General features: G+C 39.0%; 2 protein-coding genes across 4 annotated transcripts; both read right to left on the bottom strand.

The window, feature by feature from the left end:
- Positions 1 to 262: 262 nt before the first annotated feature.
- On the bottom strand, positions 263 to 6601 carry LOC146386038 (uncharacterized). Of its 3 annotated transcripts, none has more exons than XM_084932056.1 (4): positions 5692 to 6601; positions 5137 to 5195; positions 2331 to 3784; positions 263 to 2084 (listed from the first exon to the last, which is right to left on the bottom strand). In XM_084932056.1, exons 1-3 carry the CDS (start codon positions 5832 to 5834, stop codon positions 2616 to 2618), a joined length of 1371 nt encoding a protein of 456 aa, XP_084788182.1. In that variant the 5' UTR covers positions 5835 to 6601; the 3' UTR covers positions 263 to 2084; positions 2331 to 2615. The 3 variants fall into 3 exon arrangements, with proteins under 3 accessions (XP_084788182.1, XP_084788183.1, XP_084788181.1); XM_084932057.1 differs by lacking the exon at positions 5692 to 6601 and having other exon boundaries at positions 2331 to 3481; positions 3650 to 3784; positions 5137 to 5406; XM_084932055.1 differs by lacking the exon at positions 5692 to 6601 and having other exon boundaries at positions 5137 to 5406.
- A 5774-nt stretch (positions 6602 to 12375) lies between these two features.
- LOC146386037 (trypsin-like) lies at positions 12376 to 15264 on the bottom strand. The gene is made up of 4 exons (XM_084932066.1): positions 14881 to 15264; positions 14323 to 14384; positions 13887 to 14029; positions 12376 to 13804 (listed from the first exon to the last, which is right to left on the bottom strand). Exons 1-4 carry the CDS (start codon positions 15138 to 15140, stop codon positions 13646 to 13648), a joined length of 624 nt encoding a protein of 207 aa, XP_084788192.1. The 5' UTR covers positions 15141 to 15264; the 3' UTR covers positions 12376 to 13645.
- Between the last annotated feature and the right edge of the window lie 4194 nt (positions 15265 to 19458).

Raw genomic sequence — 19458 nt, 5'->3', positions numbered from 1 at the left:
AGTATCGTGTCCAAGGATACTTTGAGATACAGACCAGATCAGGCAGCGATCGAACCTCCAACCTTCTGATCGGTACTAATTGGACGTTTGCTGCTGCACATGTAGCATCACAGCTTAGAAGATGGTGGTGTGGAAATGTGTTTCCCATTAACATTTGACTAAGAAACTCTTAGTCAAGGGTTAACATCACTAATGTCAGTATTTTCACTGACTCTAAAAAGACACTGATCTTCATTAGATTAGATCAACATTGTGCCTTAAACCTGAGCTGTACAGGAAAATAGATTTCTGATACACATGTACATAAACAAATAAAGAGAGATGTTTCCCACCTGCTGAGAAGACAACAAATGCATAACCTGATTACCACCATTAATCTCATATCCACTAATTTCTGGCACCTATAAGTGAGATTGATTTCACTGTCCTGCTGTCTTGGCCTTTAGGAGAACATAGTGAGACAGATGAAGCTTGCACCAGATGGTAGAAACACAATGATCGTGGTCTTAGACACAGCATCCACACTCTGTACATGATAGTGTGTGTGTAGAGCTGTTTGCAGGAACTTGATGAGGCTTTGCTTAAGTGGAAATCCACTGATGTTCAAGCCCCAGGGAAGTGGGCGGGGGCATAGGACCTCTGGGGCCCTCTTCCTGATGGAGCCCTACCTGACTCCTTTCACTGCTAAAGCAAGAATGGTGCCACAGCTCATTGAAACAATACTTCATTTCATCAGAATCATTAAATGATTCTGTTAAAAACAACCGCCCAGTGTATTTGCATGGCAAACATCGTGATTAGACATTCAAGAAGAGCCTCTTAAAGATGAAGGTCTGTGTCTCTTGACCTAAACACATAATCCAGTTAAATCTGATTTATGTTCATTAATGCCCCTCACACTGTAACTTAAAGTAATAAATCGGTCACTGATTAATTACAGAAGTATGTTTGTGAGCATAAAGATGTAAGCCTTGGACCATCAGGATAAAATGTGGTTGGGAAACTTAACAAGCTTTGATAAAACTTCATCAGTAGCTCAAGCAAGACCTCAAAACCTTCGATCACCACGGGTGGTTAGCAGACTGTGGTTGTACCATGCAGCCTAACAACATGCAGTAAATTGCAGGTTAAAGCAGTTTGCTTACACATTGTTAAACGAGGGAAGGGAACTAATGTGGCTGTCACATTACCCTTTTGTCCCATTTCATCCCAGAACTCGATTTAATTGCTGCTCACTTTCTACAATACTTAAAACTGATCAGTAGGACCTGAAACTGCAAACATTCAAACATTCAGGCCAAGAATCAGTTGGTGAACATATTAATCTACTACAATTAGCAAAAATGAATAAATAAACAGAAGAAAGTTAGAGTGATAACAGAGTCATGCAAGTTTTTGACCAGGAGGTTAAACTCATGCAAATTAGCTTCACCCAGGCTCATGAAAACACTGTCCTGCTTATAAACAGCAGATCATTTGTGTCAGTGTGTCAGGATGGTTTATATTTGAGCTTTTAGTTCACACAGAACAATTTTTATTAATTGTTTTTAGCGATTACGAAAGTCTGTGAATCCCCAAATTGTTCAGTTGTTCTTTTTGCTCCCCATGAGGTCACTTTCACCATGTGACAAAAACAACACCCCACTGTACACACTCGGGCCACCAGCAACTTTCTAAATCCTCAATAAAAAGCTGACAGGTTGCATTGATGTTCCAAATAACTTATTAAGAAAACAACTAAATACACAGAAAATGTTATGAAAATTGGTTTATTTTATATCTCATAGTTTTAAATGATGCAATAAAAATATGTATAAAACATCACAAACTGTAATATTTTACAAATGCTTACGTCCTGCTGATGCAATGGAGACATCTTCCAGTGACAGTCTTCATCTGTGTGTGTGTGAGGAGGATCCTAAACCCACCGACACAGAAGTGCATGTTCACAACTCCCTCTGTGCAGGCGGGGTCAGGACCCTCCTCACCCAGGGTGAGGAGGGGTGGTGCTGTGGCCAGTCAGGTATGAAGTGCTGAGAGTGGATCTTTGGTCCTCTGTGCAGCTCTGTCCACTCTCAGCTTCCCTGCAAAGCAATAACACAAGAAAGACGTCATTTTAACACAAAACAGCATTTTCATTGTTGGTAGCTGCAGTATGTTGTTAAAAAGCAATTTTAAACCCAACGTATACACATGAAAAATATAAATAAACCTAAACCTAAACCTACCTAAACCTACAGTGCTGCTGACATAGGATGATGATTTATACCAACTATTGGAAGAATTTCGCCTTCAATACAGTTTGTTGTCAATGTGAGGTGATAACTTACATAGTTGGAACACAGCACCACTCTCCCGTTTTTCACTTGGTCATCCATCCTTCTCATCGGGTTGGTCGGGGTAAGGCTGTCTTCTGGGTGGGGTGTTAGCTCCATCTTGGACGTAACTGGAAGTAATAACAACTAAAAAACTACCTTTCAGTCACAATGTAATATTAATATTAATGTCACATATCAAGAAAAAAACAATACATTTCACATGTCCGAGTCAGATGTTCTTATATCTGTAAAAACAAAAACACAAAGGCAAAGTTTAAAAACACGTTCTAACATAAACTAATCAGAGTCACTGTCATCAAGGGAAAGGTTAAAAGGCCTCTCCCAGAAACGTCTGACTCCAAAACTACCTGAGGATGTTGAAGGGGCATCAAACTGGTCACTTACCTTGCACCTCTTTGCACTTACCTCTTCGGTGCAGATGTCTTCTCTGCTTCTCTTTTCTGAGGAAGGAGCAGCAGAGAGATCAGCTGAGGAAGCAGATGACAGAGCAGCTGAGGAAGGAGCAGCAGAGGGAGCAGCTGAGGAAGGAGCAGCAGAGAGAGCAGCTGAGCAAGGAGCAGCAGAGGGAGTAGCAGAGGAAGGAGCAGCAGAGAGAGCAGCAGAGGAAGGAGCAGCAGAGGGAGCAGCAGAGAGAGCAGCAGAGAAAGGAGCAGGAGAGGGAGCAGCTGAGGAAGGAGCAGCAGAGGGACCAGCTGAGGAAGGAGCAGCAGAGGGAGCAGCTGAGGAAGGAGCAGCAGAGGGAGCAGCTGAGGGAGGAGCAGCTGGCGGATCACCAACTGGGGCAACAACTCGAGGGAAGAGTGGGGCGTTGGCCTGGCCGAAAGGCGGCATGGCGATGGGGGCAGCACCTGGAGCAATAGGATGTTGCCAATCGTGCCAAAACGGCTCTGGAGGGTGCTCCCGGATGAGAGGGGAATCATCTCTCTCATCCATGGTGTCATACCCCGAGTCATCGCTAAGCCAATCCCCCCACTCTTCTGAGTCGTTCCAGTCAGATGAATTGTCAGTCTGTTCACTCACCTCGTCATCGTCTACAGGTAGGTAGGGGGGGTACTCACCTTGCTGTTCACCGTCATCAGCATCTGGTGCTTCATGAGAAGAGGGTGAGGGTGAGAGAGGGATAAAATACTCACCATACTCACCTTGCTGTTCACCGTCATCAGCATCTGGTGCTTCTTGAGAAGAAGGTGAGGGTGAGAGAGGGAAAAAATACTCACCATACTCACCTTGGCTGATACGCTGGGTATCAGTGTCCTGTTCTTCATCAGAAGAGGGGGAGGATGAGATAAGAATATACTCACCATACTCACCTTCGCTGATACGCTGGGTATCAGTGTCCTGAGCTTCACCAGAAGAGGTGGTGCTCTGGAGACTGTCATCCAGGATCCTGATGACTTCAGGAAGGCCTTCTTCTGCAGGGCGTTCAACCACATAGTCAAGACGCCCTGTGAGGAAACAGTTTTTAAAATAACATTAGGAATGTAATAGACACCCAGTGTTAAAGCAACAGACCTACATCTGTTAGTTTGAGCAGAGGATGAGAGAAAAGCATTTTATGTCAGACTGAATGACACTTCTACTTGTTCAATCTTTAAGTGAAGTTTTTTAATAGAAGACCACCAAACCTCCACCAAGGCAGCTCACTCTGTGTACTTTTAAGGTGACACTATATTGACACTATATATGACACTGTATTTTGTGTACATTCAATTTGTTTTATTTGTTCTTTGTAAGCCTTTATGCAAACACTATGTTGGAATAGGTAATGGATAATAGGTATTGATTTGTAAATAGCCGGACATGAGTAACTTATTATATAAATATACTACAGTAAATTTATAACTAACCATGCAGCTCATTCTCCTGTTTTATTTACAATTCACGATGTCACACATTTTGAAAAAAGCTCATAAGTTAAATATGTGGATGCAAACCATAATGTAACATTTAGACCACATGTACCAATCGCATGTCCTAAATATAAAATTTTTTTTTAAAATAAAAACACAACCTCCTTGGCAAGAGTAAAAATTGCACACACAAAGCTCTGCAGGTATGTCTGAAAATGATGGTCAAGTGAAAAACAAACAAACAAACAAACAAACAAACAAACAGAAACTCTTAACGCAGAATCCACATTTTTAGAAATGTGCACAAGGACTGTATCTGCCATAAGGACAGATACATCTAATCTGTGGTAAACATGCTATCCCTGTGTAAATATCCCTGTGTACAATATCTCTCTCTGCTATCCAATAAGGTTAAAAGCATTACTGTAACAGAAGATAGGTCTTAATGCCATTATTACTACTGTTTTCATATTCTTTTGATATTATTTTATTTGTATTTTTTTTATCTTTGTGTTTTGCAGCAGAGAAAAAATATAGTTTATGTCAATAAAGCCTTTGATCCGGAGAAGAAAAGGATGTTAGGAGGCGACCTGGATCTGTTTACACCTGCGTGTTCTGACGCCATGACATCTTGAAGATGCCGTTACCACGGAAACTGATTTTTGGTTATTTTACAAATTTTAGTCCATTAAGCTATTTTTAACCATTTCATTTTAAAGAAAAGTGTCAAATTTGAAGCCTTCAAATCAAAGTAACACCTTTTTTTCATATTCATACACCAGTCGTTAATAATTTCTACACCTCTCCCGGAAAATTTAAAGCTTACAAACAATTTACGGGAAACAATCTTGGAATACACATATTTGATCACGTTAAAACTTGATATTCACACTGGAACTTGTTAAATTATTACAGTAATTTACATTTAAAGAAATTTTCAAACGTACCTGCAGCGAAGTCCAGGTGACAGTCGGGGAGTCCGGGTCCACGGCGAGCCATCTTCAAACTTGAAAAACAAAAACAAGTACAAACAATCCACAGATGAAGTACTTGTTGTGCTTTCAAGTTAAATCCGCTTTCAGTAAAGTGTTTTCCAAAACTTAGCTTTCCACAGGCTGAGGTTGGAGCAGGTCGAAACAAGTCCACGAGCAAGTGTAAACAGACGTTTGGAACCTTGTGCAGCATTTATATACCCTCGGCGGCCATGGTTACGGTTGTCAACACATGTGCACATGATATAACTATATGAATGGAGCTCATGGCAGTGTAATTTACAGTTAATTAATGGTCATTTACAGTCAGGGGTGGAAGTAATGAATTACAAATACTCACGTTACTGTAATTAAGTAGATTTTTTGGGTACTTGTACTTTTATGAGTAATTTTTCAAGTGTGTAATTTTACTCATACTTGAGTACAACTTACACCATGTAATCTACTTCGCTACTTATAAAATCAAAAGTCGCTACTGAGTACGCCCACAATTTGAATTAATATTCAAACCTTTCGTCTGCATTTTTGCAGCCAATAAGGCCGTGCAATCGCAACCGTGCTGTTGAGTATTGCAGCATCACAGCGATCAACTCGAAGGAAAATGACAACGGAGTCAAAAATGTCCTTAATATTTTGGGAACTTTATTCCACATCAACACGCGGCAAAACTTTCCTCATGGGTGCCATTTTCGTTGTGGTGTACTTTTTTCTTCTTAGGGGCGTGATGACGCAGCATCCGTGATCTTACAATGAAACAGTGCCTCCTTGTGGTGACAACTAAAATACTGTCTCTGTTAAACCACAGTAACCATAATCCAGTTAAACACTGTACAACATGAGTACACACAATGAATATCTTAACACGTGCCAATTTAAGACGTAAGCAAAGAATAAACTCCGCTGCAGCAGCAGGCACAGGTGTCTAGAGGTGCTAAATGGTGGAGTACAAACTACTTTATAGACGGAAGATTTCGAGACAAAGAAGCCAAAATGGAGACAGAGGACAACACTGTCAACCATGAAAACGACGTAGAAAAGACGGAGGACGCGTGCCCGTGGCCATACCTGGAGGAATTTTTCATGTACAGAGGGAGAAAAGGAGACAGCGTCCAGATGCAGTGCAAACTTTGTTTGACCTCTACAGTCATTTCAGCTTACAAGACTTCAGCGTCTAAACTTAAAAAAACACATTGAGGTAAGAGGTTTTACAACTATACGTGTACAATATTGCCTTCTTATTTTTCATGTGTGTTAAGGTTATTAGTTTGGCTAAGATATTGTCACCGCCATTGGTTAGCCTGATAGTAAAATAAGACGGAGCTAGCTAATGTGCGTGTGTGCATGCATAATTGAGCTACAATTCATAGGAATGTTTTAGCTTATTATTTGGATAACCACCGTCATTACAATAAATTAAATTTGTAGTCATTTAAAACTCACAGGCCTACAATCAGCTGGCCTATAAAAAAAAAACAAAAACTTGAACACAGTGCTGAGCTGCATCTCAAATTAATCTTCCAGCTCTCAGCTGACATGTACCAGAGCCCGATTGATGGATCAGTTGATCAGTATCATTGGCCTGATATAGGTCTATCATAGTGACATGGCTCTTAATCAGTAGAGTTATATGTTTCCCAATATGATATATTTTTTTTAAAGAACATAATGTGGATTGTTTTTATTTGTTAGCTGTATGGGCAGCATTTTTGTGTATGTGATCCCTTTTCTTAAATTAGATTTGCTATATACACATATTTTGCTCTCTTAGTATTTTTAGGACCTGACTAATACTGAAAACTTTAGGGTGATACTGATAAAAAGGAGTTAAAAATTTAGATACTGATACATTGGTCGATACTCTTTTTACAGATAGTATACAGATTACAGAACTTAGAATGTATACAGAAATTCATGTTTTTTGCAATGATCGTTCAAAATTGGTTTACATTTGTAAATAAATACAGCAATATATCTGCAAGATTTGATCAAATTCACCACTCTTTTATACTATGCTAAACAATCAAAGATTAGCTCATGTCTAGTTGAATGATGTTTTAAAAATGTGTTTTCCTTTAGTGTTAATCACAGTGATGTTATGAAGTAATGTATGAACCTGACGTATGATAATATTTATCTCTACAGAGGAAACATCCATCGAAGATTGAGCAGTACAATATCACTGTGGCATCAACATCTCGTCAGCGAAAGACCACTGCCACACCAAACAAGCTCTCAGCAAATACACAAGCCAAGTTACCAGACCTGATGTTGAGAGCTGCAAACAAACATGTTCCACAAGCAACTGTTGACAAGCTTGTCATCAATTTCATATGTGAGGGTCTACAGCCATTTGCAGTGGTAGAACAGCCATCTTTCAAAGAATTGGTTACCACATTACAACCTCAAGCCAAAGTCATCTCCAGACCCACTGTCTGTGCCAGAATCTGTGAAGCTGCTGATCACATGAAGATGACTTTGGTTGCAGCATTGGATAAAGTCAGATTTGTTGCTACCACTACTGATTGTTGGTCAGCTCATCAGAAAAGTTACCTTGGAGTCACATGCCATTGGATAGAGGAAGAGTCCCTGGAAAGAAGATCTGCAGCACCAGTATGCAAAAGATTGAGAGGGTCTCACACATTTGACATGCTTGCTGGTGTGCTTGATGATATCCATTGCCAATACAAGATTAGAGGCAGAGTTGTAAGAACCACAACTGATAGTGGATCCAACTTTGTCAAGGCCTTCCACATGTTTGGGGCACAAAATGATGCAGATGAAGCTGAAGATGAAGCAGACCCAGAAACTATTGACCTGACTGACCATATTGACTACCATGAGGCAAGTGCAATTCTTGATGAAGACTCTGGTTTGGAGTATCAACTCCCGCCTCATCAGCGATGTGCATGTCACCTGCTAAACCTTGTGGCAACATCTGATGCTGCCCTAGCAGAGAGCATGAATGAAACCTACAAGAGGCTCTCCCGTGCAACCTTTGCAAAATGCCAGGCCATTTGGAACAAAACTGGCCGGTCTCATTTGGCTAATGAAGTGGTAGAGGACAAGTGTGAACTACAGATCATTCGTCCCAATGCAACACAATGGAATTCAACCTACCTTGTCATTGAAAGGATAATACGCATCATTGATGAGAAGGGGGAAAATGCCATCAGGAGCATTTGTGAGGAGTTCAAGGTGAAAATGTGAGTAAAATTGGACACCTACCAATATGGTTGCAAATTTTGTGAATTTTCCTTAATGGATGGTTAAAAACGTGAGCAGACTCTTAATATTAAATCAGAAGATCCCTATTATAGTCATGGTGGGTTTTGTTGTTGTGTCTTACAGGTTGAGTCCTGCAGAAGTTGCATTCCTTAGGGAGTACTGTACCACCATGAAGCCACTGGTGAAAGCTTCAAGAGCAGGTCAGTATGCCGTGGACTTTTACACCACCATGTTAGGGATGGAGGAAAGTAATAAAGCTTGAGTGGAGAAGCTGCTGCAGGGGCTTCCTCAGCTGAGCTCTGAGGACAGAGCTGTCCTGGATGCTAACTTTTCTTTGGAGGAGATTAGTGCTGCTGCTGGTCAGCTGGCTCCTGCACAGGGTGGGCTGCCTGCAGACTTCTGTAAAAGACTGTTACTGGCATCGAGTCATCACGTGGGGCTCTCTCTTCTCCCTAAAAAACAGAGATTTGTCTCTGCTTAGAAATGGAGACGTGGCTCTGTTATGCACAGATTACTAACTTCCTTCAAAAGTACTGGCCACCAGGCTGAAACACTTTGTGAAATGAATCACTCACAGAGATCAGTCGTACTGTGTACCACACAGCTCTAATGTGAACAAGAGTTTTCTCATGAGAGACTTGGTAGTTATTTGTAAATTGTACAGTTTGATGTTGGAATAATTTCTTTAGATTAAGAGAAAGTGTTTGATAGGATTGACAATCTTTTTTGTTTTTCCATTATGAGAAGTTTTGCTTTTTGGAGGTGGATTTTTGTCACTTTTGGGGCTGTTGTATCAGGCGGCTTTCTGTTTTGTAAAAGTGGATGATGGGCTGAGCTGCCCAGTATAAGTTTGGAGAGGATCTAACTGGAATGTCCTGTTTCTGGAATATATATTTATATTGGTATATTTGTTAGAAATTTAATCTTTGTTGAATGTTTTAAGAGATAAATAAGCAAAGTTATCTAGATTTATGTTGCCAGGTTTATGTCGGAGGCCTCTGCTGGTGTTGTCATTGTTTTTCTGTTTTCATTACAGATCAGAGTGATGTGGACTTTCTCAAAAGATGTTTAGATTTGTATGAGAACCTTCAGCAAAGGTGAGCTGGTGAAAAAAATACGGTGTAACAGGTTTGTTGGTGGTCATATAGAGACTTTTTTTTTTAGGAAAAGGAGTCTTGGAGGTTGCCATGGAGACGGTCTGTGTCAGACTGTCTAAACCAAAAATGGATGCTGTACATACACTGATAAATGTCATTTCAGGAGTGGCCAGATTAAAATCCAGAGAAAACTATGCTGGAGGTGAAAGGTCAAACATTGGTCATCATGTTGAGATTTTTTTAATACCACAGACTGACAAAGAAAACTGAAATTTGTGAATTTTAAAGGTGTGCAAGATGTGCTGTGTTCAGTCGCAGGGCCTTGCCTTTTTATTTCATTTGTCTTTGGTTTTGAGTTTTTATTTGTGCTCTTGTAATTATTTTGTGATAAAACTTTTTCTATTTTGAGATCAAGATTCAAGTGGAAATCTTTGTGTGTCTGTCTCTCTCCCTTGGTTTCTGTAGAGGTACAGTGTGGGGGCGCCTGGATAAATGTTAAACAGAAGCTAGATGTAGTGTTCCTCCACTGTCCGTTAAGGATATGAGGAAAAGAAATGGTCGAGAACAAAGTGTATGGTGTATTTATAAAAGAAAATGGCTTTTAAATTGTATACCAAAACGACCACCAGAAAGTCAACTACAACTTGCTACATAATCATCATGACTGTTGTGTCAGTTTAACAGTTTATGGGTTGACTTCTTTCGGTTCTTTCACTGTTTACATCATGAAGGAAAAAGAAGGCAACAGGCTGAGAAATGAAGCTGTTGTGTGTCTTTGTGGCCACACGGGGGCAGTGCTGCATAAATAGTAGAATCTCTTCCTGGACACTTTTTCTGGACCTCTTTTTAAATGACTAATAAAGACAACAAAATTAATTACATCAGGATCTGATATGGTTTTGTTTTTTTGTTGAGCTTTATATATTTCAGAATGCCTAGAGTTTGTTTGTTTCCCATGTTTTGTGATACAGAACATCTCCTCTCAGACGGCTGTTGTCTCATAATGGGTCATTACCTGGTCTGATGGGGTGTTTGTTCCATTTATAAATCAAGTGATTGATTTGTGAAATGAGAGATGGCCTCTGACCTGCTGACTGGTGTCTGATCTTCTCTGCTCCCCTCAAATGTGACAACTACTCAGCTAATGTGATGGTGGACAGGAAGTCACTAAACCTGGGACTCTGGAAACACAGTAGATCGTTTCAGGAGATAAATATGAAATGATCGATTTGGCGATTATACTAATATAGTAAGAAAAGAATGTATGAAAAAAAGATTTTTTATTTATACACTTAAGCAACGACCAGAGTCTTAGAATTGCGCTTTCACCAGGTTTTACTTGACTGAACAACAGAACTTCTCTGTCTCCTTTATAAGGGGTCACATCCTGAGTTACACAATGAGTCTTTCAAATGTGTGCGATAACTCACTGCATGTGTAGTCGTGCTGAGACCGCGTGGTCTTATTTTTATTACCCCTTGATTCAGCTGTGACCTGCTTATCAAGTCTTTTTTACAAGTACATCATAATTATCTGCTCTCATGCAGACATAAGTTGAGCAATGGTTTAACACAATTTCCCATCAAAACCATGAAGGTTTAGCTTTAAGCTTATTTGTCCAAACAACAAAGGATAAACTGCCAGCACCTGGATTGAAACAGAACATAGTAGTGTTGGATGTAAGTAAAGGAAATACAAGCATAACTGTGACTATGGAACAAATCTCCTTCAATGTTAAACCTTGATGTTAACCTGATTGTGTTTATTAGAAAAATCAGCCAATACAGTGTCTGTGATTGCTTCACATAGTTAGTTAACTCTGGTTGTCTGTGGGTTTGTGTCAAATTTGGAGCGAACAAAAGCATGAAAACTGTGGAAGATGCAGACTGTGAAAGTTTAGTTTATTTCATGAATACAAATTATTTTTTACAGTCGCTAGAACAAAGTAGCGTACATTCATGATAAAGTAAATACCACAACACAACATGGACAGTAAGAAGTAAACTGAATTGTCTTAGAACTTATTATATTCTTTAAGCTTAAAAGCAACACCCAGTATTAGACTGTTTGTGTTTTAAGCCTTTTATTCAAAACTAGTATGTGTCAACACTTCTTTCTCCCAGCAGCATTATTGAAGTGACACTTTAACGACACTTTACCTGCTGATGCTTCACATCACAATCTTTATGAGGAAAAAGCTCAGATGTCTGTGCTGTCACTTGTTATGAAAATGGACAGAACCTGGGCTCAGGCTTCCTCTTCTTCTTTCCTTCCTCTTTAATAATAACCATAGATCAGTAAAATAGCCATATTTTTAAACAAATGATTGTGATGAAGAGAATTTTTTTTCCAGTGTGCATGAACTCAAAATCTTTTAAGTTCAAATCTTTTATGTTTACCAACAACTGGGGAAATCCAAACTTGATGTACCAGGTCAACTCAGCGAGCTCCTGTCTTGACCTCCCCTCTGCTGAGCGTGCGCGCACACACACACACACACACACACACACAGAGTATCATCATAAATGCCATGATATCTTTCTTGTTCAAATAGTTTATTCACTTAACAAAGAGGTAGCTTGGAAACTCAGTAAGAAGCAGGAAAAATAGTTTAAGGACACTTTCTCAAAGAGGATTTCATCATCTTTCTGTACATAATACAGGCTAAATAAAAGAAGAGATACATCAGAAACAAATCAGTAGATCCAGAAATTATAGAGGCAAACTCTTTTCAGCTGTAGAGGTAGAGGTACACTTCATGTACTCATCAGTGTACAGTTCAAATGCCTGTGTTAGGGTGCATTGTTTCAGTTTCATTAAGTCTTCTTGCAGTTACATGATAATTATTATGCTGGACAAGAGTGATAAAAGCTATAGTGTCTTTGACACATGCTGACTGCATTCTTCTTATAACCAGAACAGGAAGTGAGATCAGAGGAGAACAAGAGTGAGCAGTTTGGTGAAAGGAACAGGAAGGATGAAGAAGAGGTGAACATCCACACAGTTTAAAAGGAGACATCATGGCACAATAAGAGCACAAGCTCTAAGATGAAGACTGGTAATGATTAAAAACTGCACTAAGTAGTATCATTCTGTGACTTCAAACTTTAGGTAGTGCATAACATTTACCACTTTATATTAATTTTACTATACGTTTAAATAAATAAAAACAAATAACTTTAAAAGGTGCTGTTATTGAGTGAAAATTCAAAAGATTTCAGGGCTGTTGTAAGCCCTGTATGCTTCAAGATCCAAGTAACGCCCTCACCAGCAGCAGCAAACTGATATGGACCAGTTTATGCCTTTTATTCGGTTGTAAACTCTGATATACTTTTATAATTAACCTTTGGGTGACTGCACAAAGACTGAGAGGGGTTGACAGAGAGGGAGAAAGATGGAGGAACACAGCACATATACAGTGGCTTGCAAAAGTATTCGGCCCCCTTGAACTTTCCCACATTTTGTCACATTACAGCCACAAACATGAATCAATTTTATTATTGCACGTGAAAGACCAACACAAAGTGGTGCACACGTGAGAAGTGGAACGAAAATCATACATGATTCCAAACATTTTTTACAAATAAATAACTGCAAAGTGGGGTGTGCGTAATTATTCAGCCCCCTTTGGTCTGAGTGCAGTCAGTTGCCCATAGACATTGCCTGATGAGTGCTAATGACTAAACAGAGTGCACCTGTGTGTAATCTAATGTCAGTACAAATACAGCTGCTCTGCGACGGCCTCAGAGGTTGTCATCTGTAAAATAACAAGTAAAGATGTCAGATATTTGTAGTGAAGTTAAATGTGCCAATTTCCACTTAGAAGCAGTGGAGAAGAAGCCACAAATGTGATGGAAAGACCAAATAAAATACAATAAAGTACAAATTCCTCACATTTGTACTTAAATGCTGTACTGTAGTAATTGTACTTAATATCATCTGGAAAAAATGACCCAACAACCTCAATGCAAACATCACAGTTTCTGAACAACTGAATGATCTACTTGACGCCTGAAACTACATTGAAAACACACATGACATATTTATATTTTAACAATCGAAAGTTCACATGTAGAAACAATTCACACCGAAGCAGCTTCTTGCATTGAGGACTGTTTATTTTGAATGTTATTTTAATTTTATTATTTTCCATTACTCCGTGTAATGACTTGATTTATCCAACCAATGTAAGAGCAGACCTTCAGAGAAGTAGCAGGTCCGGTACTGGCATGTTCATAACCACCAACAAGCACACCATGAATCTTGTTGTTTTTGGCCATCACTCCACCACCAGAATCACCCTGAGAGAGAAAACATAAATTATGTTTGTTCCAAAACATCTGATAATGATACAGATAAAATGTTGGCAGCATGGCAACTCACCTGACATGTGTCCACTCGAGGTTCTTTGTAACACATCGTGTTTCCATTTGGCCATAAGAATGCTGAATTACATGGATGGAGGTTAAGCTCACACTCAACAACATGCATCTTTGCACACTGGAGATGAGGCGGTGTACCAGGGACTAGAGAAAAAAATGTAAAAAACAAAAGCTACTGCGTGTTTCATGCAAGGAAATCAGACATGAAACATGCTTTGCCTCATTTCTGGAACAAAATGTGTTCTTTAAAAGAAGCTGAGCAGCATTTAAAAAGGAGGGAAATTGACAGTATATCCACAAAAAAAAAGAAATAAATACTTTATGTCATCACAGTTTTCAAATAAAATGAAAATGTAACTATAACAGGCACACAAGAAAAATTAAAATATTATATAAACTAGAAAATTGTGAAGTAATCAAAACAATACTGGTCTTACGTTTGTGGTAGGTTGCATTGACTGTATAACCACCAAAGCCTGCAATCTGAATGACACGCAGCCTACAAATAAAAAAAAAAAAAAATAGTACATATCCATGTTTTGTGAGCACAAAATAAATCATCTGAATGGAGTCTGCAGGCTGGGTATTTCCAGTTCACTCTAAGTCAGCTAATCTAACTTTGCAGATTCAAACATTTTATTAAAACATTACATTTCCTTCCATTTCCTCATGCTCGTGTTTTATTGTCAGTTATTATAGATCATGGATGTACCTCCTAAGCAGGTACCTAAAATCAAAACCAGAACCCTTTGCTCAATATTCAAGTCTTAGTTACATTATTGTTAATAAAGAAGCTCTGCAGTCACTAATGGGGGTTTGTAACTTCAAAAGCATGATGTCATTTTTTTCATAGACTACAGATGTTGCTACATTTTTTTGCTCTTCCTGGATGTTTAAAAAACCAACCAACTAAACAAGAAAAATACATATTATGTCAACATATTAAGGACTTCCAGAATTCAAACTTTACACTTAAAAAGTTACTCAAAACTCACTTTTTGCAACGTGTACATTTAGGTAAGTCAACAGGCTTAATCTTATTCTCTGGTGGGTCGATTTTCAGAAGCATGATGTCATGTTTTCCTGTTTGGTCCTCAAAGATTTTGTGATCAGTAATTGTCACCATTCTTCCTGGACCTGGATGAATTCCTACATATGCAGACATAGTCCTAAACAATGGAAATGGTAAAAGAACAAAATACCAGTAATGATTTTTGTCTCTGGACTGTTTTTTTAAAATATGTGAAACAGTCATTTCTCACCATCCAGGTTGATCTTTCCAGCAGTGAGCTGCAGTTAGAACCCACTCGCTGTGGATCAGAGAGCCGCCACAAAGAGAATCATGTGTTTCATTAGTTGCAGTTATTTTTACGTGATACAGACGATCATTTTTCTCACAGCTATGGTCGTGAAAGATTCTCTTGTGCAAATCCACCTCTGTGCACACTGTGAAACCTGAGAGAAGAGGCTTACCACCTGAACAACATATTGTCTTAGCCAGGAGCCAGTTATTATGGTTGTAACCAGCAACATGGCTAGAAAAATGTACTAATAAAATTCAGACATTCTGAAAAATTTACAAAAACCTTGAGGCTGTTTTCCTGCCTTAGTGAACAAAGATATGAAATGCTATTTGATTCTGAGTAAGCGCAAAATGAAGTTCATTGTTCTGTGACATACAGCTGTCTTACAGCCTTAAAACTTTTTGTGTGGGCCTCTTTTAGTGGTCACTTATTGCACTCTTAGTTGTTAATACTCAATATTCAGTTTTTCCCCATGCAGGTTAATCAGTCATGTTTGCATGGTTGTAAAATAAAAATATTCATTGTTAATTACTGAAAATCAATAAGTACATAACCTAAGAAGTTGTTTCACATCCTCCTGGATCATATCTTGATATTGTTACCTTTTTAATAATAGCACAACTTTAATCAATTGAATTCTTTCACCTCAGGTGTCTATTTCCAAATCCACTCTAAGCTTCTTCAGAGCGGTTGGTGATGTGTCCAGGTGGCAAAGACCTTAAGGTCGGATTTGTGATATTTGGCTGTATAAATTAAAATATGCATACTATGTGATGTGATTGCAGAGAGATTCAGATGGTGCAAGAGGAGATTTAATGGTTCATTACCTGGACACAATTTAAACGACCATTTATCACAACTAGCTTGTAGCAGTATTTCTCTCTTTCTCTTTCTTTCCCACACATGCATGAGCGTGCAGTGGCGTGTGAGCACCTACAGAGTTAGTTTTTCGAATATATTTCAAATATGGACCCAAATTCAGAACTCAGGAGACAAAGGATGAACTCAAAGATCAGCTTCAATGCAGTAGCAAAAAATACAAAAACACAGTGGCAGGGCAGCAGGAGGGAAACTGGATACTAGCAAAACCAGGGAAACACTGAGGAAGGAAACAATACAGAGAGGGAGGACACAGCAACCAATTAAGACAAACTGAGGGAGTAAATACACAAGGAGCTCAGGACAAACAGGAGACACCTGGGAGGACAGCTGAACCTAAATAAGAAAACAGACAAGCGACGTAAAACAAAATAAAAACCACAAGAGACAACAGACTAACACAATAAGTAACTTGGTGTGCAAGAACAGAAACACAGACGTGACACAGAACGCAGGACAATGGAGGAAAATAAACTCACTGAACTATTTTTAATTACAAATTACAAAAGGAGATAGTCTGAGAAATAAGCTCAAAGCTACAAAATTCAAAGTAACCAGAACAAACTAAGCATAAAGATGAAAGGTGAAAATTTAAATCACAAATAAACTAAGAAACAAATTGAAACTATTTAATAATAACAGTAGTATCTTGGGCTACGTCCACACGTACCCGGGTATTTTTGAAAACGCAGATTTTTCTATGCGTTTGCACCTTTCGTCCACACGTAAACGGCGTTTTCGGTAACTGAAAACGGAGATTTTTAAAAACTCCAGCCAGGGTGGATATTTTTGAAAACTCAGTTTTTGCGTTTACGTGTGGACGAGAAAAACGGAGAAAACGCAGCGTCAAAGGTGTGCGCATTTTTTAACGCCACACTGTGCGCCAGGTTATTGTTTCGGTGAAATGAATTTCTAGAATGGCGGACTTACACAAAATACCATTACTGTTAATTTTACTCTCTGCAGTGTTTAAATGCTTACACAGTTACTGTCCCTCCACACATAGGACTCAGTTCTGCTTCTATGCGCCATCTTTGTTTACTCTTTCCCACCCAGGCTGACTTCTGATTGGCCAACATTTCTACACGGATAGGAATATAGCGCCATCTGCTGCTTTGGCATGTTCCTAGCAGCGTTTTCCTTCGTTTTTGTGGACAGGATTTTTTTAAAAAACGAAAAATCTCCATTTTCAAAAGTACCCGTGTACGTGTGGACGTAGCCTTGTTTTGTGTTTCTAGCTTCTAGGGATTCTAGAAATGGAAAAATGTACTTGATGGAAGGGAAGAGCAGTCATGCTGTCCAAATGTAAAGTAAAACATGAGTTGAATCTATCAATTTACACACTTTTCTTATTTGCCTTTCCATCATACTGTGTCATAATGTGCTATTTCTTCTCTGCTGTGCTGAATTTCACAATAGAAGACGACCATTTGGCAGCCACTGTGCAGAGCTGTGGCCCAACTCCAAATGTAACCAGAGCTCTTATCCATCCATTTAGTGGGTTTATCAGCAGTGATCAGTCCCATAGATATGGGCTAGTAGGGCCTTCTACACCTGCTAGTCAGTTCAGAAGGTTGTTATCATCCATTCAGATGGAGGATCACTAACAGGAGGATGGAAAGACTCCAGAATCCATTCTCACTGATCTCCGGTGGATACGGCAGTGTTTACAAGTGAGATGATTTAAATGGACAGCATTTATAGAGTGACTATAAAAAGTCAGCGAGTGTCAGTAATCACTCAGTCAGTGTTGGGAAAGTTACCTTTAAAATGTATTCCACTACAAATGACAGAATACATGCCCCAAACTGTAGTTTGTAACGTATTCCATTAAGTTACTCATTGTGAGTAACGTATTCTGAATACTTTCAATTACTTAATATATTAAAAGTCTAAAGAGCTCGGAAAGAAAAGCGTCTGGACTTCTTTAAGCTGCTTGAAAACGTTTCACCTCTCATCCGAGAACATCTTCAAGCAACTTAAAGAAGTCCAGACGCTTTTCTTTCCGAGCTCTTTAGACTACGATGACCTGATGACTGAGAACCTTCACAGACTTAATATATTGTCATGCTTTTTACAACTACATGAATGTAGCGATCACATCCTGCAAATTCTTGTTTGTTTTTCTCTACTAATTGGCTGTTAAGCCCAAATCTCCCTGAATATTTACTGTAGAGGAGCAAAGACTTATGTTAACATAAGTTAACATAAGATGTTAAGATAAGATTTGATGTTAGCTTGGTGGTGAGTAGCCTTCAGTAATAATAAAAATATCACACAGCAGTAGTACATCCTAGATACTGACGGTAGTTTCAGTAGGCTAACGTTAGTTTTTAAAAACAAACTTACTTCCAGATGTTTCTTTAGGTTGGAGGTGGAGTCTTTGATGCTGAGAGCAGCTTGGTTGCTAGGAAACAGAGTTTGCGTTGCAGGGTCAGATTTCATCCTTTTCTTCTTTAAATGTGAAGTGGTGTTGGAATTTCCAAGTAAGAAATGCATTCCTGCCCTGCTGCTGGCTCTGTTGTGCTGGCTCCGGGTCCATTGTGTAACTGACGCCATCAACATCAACAGTACATTCGAGCCTCTTATTACGTGTTTTATTTGGGTTTCCGGCAATGCGTTTAATTACCAAAATTAGAGATGGGATATCCTAACATATGAAACAGAAAATGACTGCTGTGTAATCCATTTATTTCAGTAACTGTATCCTAATTATCACCTATTTAAACGGTAACTGTGACGAAGTGGTTACTCATATTTTGTATTTTACATACGTAACACCTGTACATGTATTACTCCCCAACACTGCACTCAATAATGTTAATGTGGTTGTGTTGAGTAATACTGCGAGTGCTGATATAAGAGCTTTGAGCTGCATTTGTAGATATTACTACGTGTTTTACAGTCTTTATGGTGCTAGCTTAAAGTTACGGTGTAAGGGTTAGCTTATATTGTGGTAAAGCGGTTACTATTTAAATGGTGTCTAGACAGAAATATTAACTCCTGTTATGACTAAGTTGCTAAGTTACTAGTTAATGAAGTTACCAGTAACATGGTTAATCGCATCCACAGATTCACAGTAAATATCCCGATTAGCTTCAATGGATCTATAATAAATTTCTAATAGTTCTAGCGCTTCATTTAAACCGTATGATACTCATACTTACCCAGAGTCAGTGTAAAATAAAATTCTACCTGTGTGAACAAAGTCTGGCTCCTTTAATCCTGCATGACAAACTTCAGGATGCAGGTTTATTGACCCACTTTCCTGCTGGCACACCTGTGACACCTGAGAGTCAGCTAGAAACTTACAGGAATGTTTACATCATGCAAAGACCGATAGACTCTGTAATACTGTAAATGATCAGTAACTTAGGTTAATACTAAACA

This window comes from Perissodus microlepis, chromosome 6, assembly GCF_051167445.1.
Source record: "Perissodus microlepis isolate ML-2025 ecotype Zambia chromosome 6, ASM5116744v1, whole genome shotgun sequence".
NCBI lineage: Eukaryota > Metazoa > Chordata > Actinopteri > Cichliformes > Cichlidae > Perissodus > Perissodus microlepis.
The sequence above is the reverse complement of the archived record's forward strand: the minus strand, read 5'-3'. Positions and strand labels throughout refer to the sequence as shown.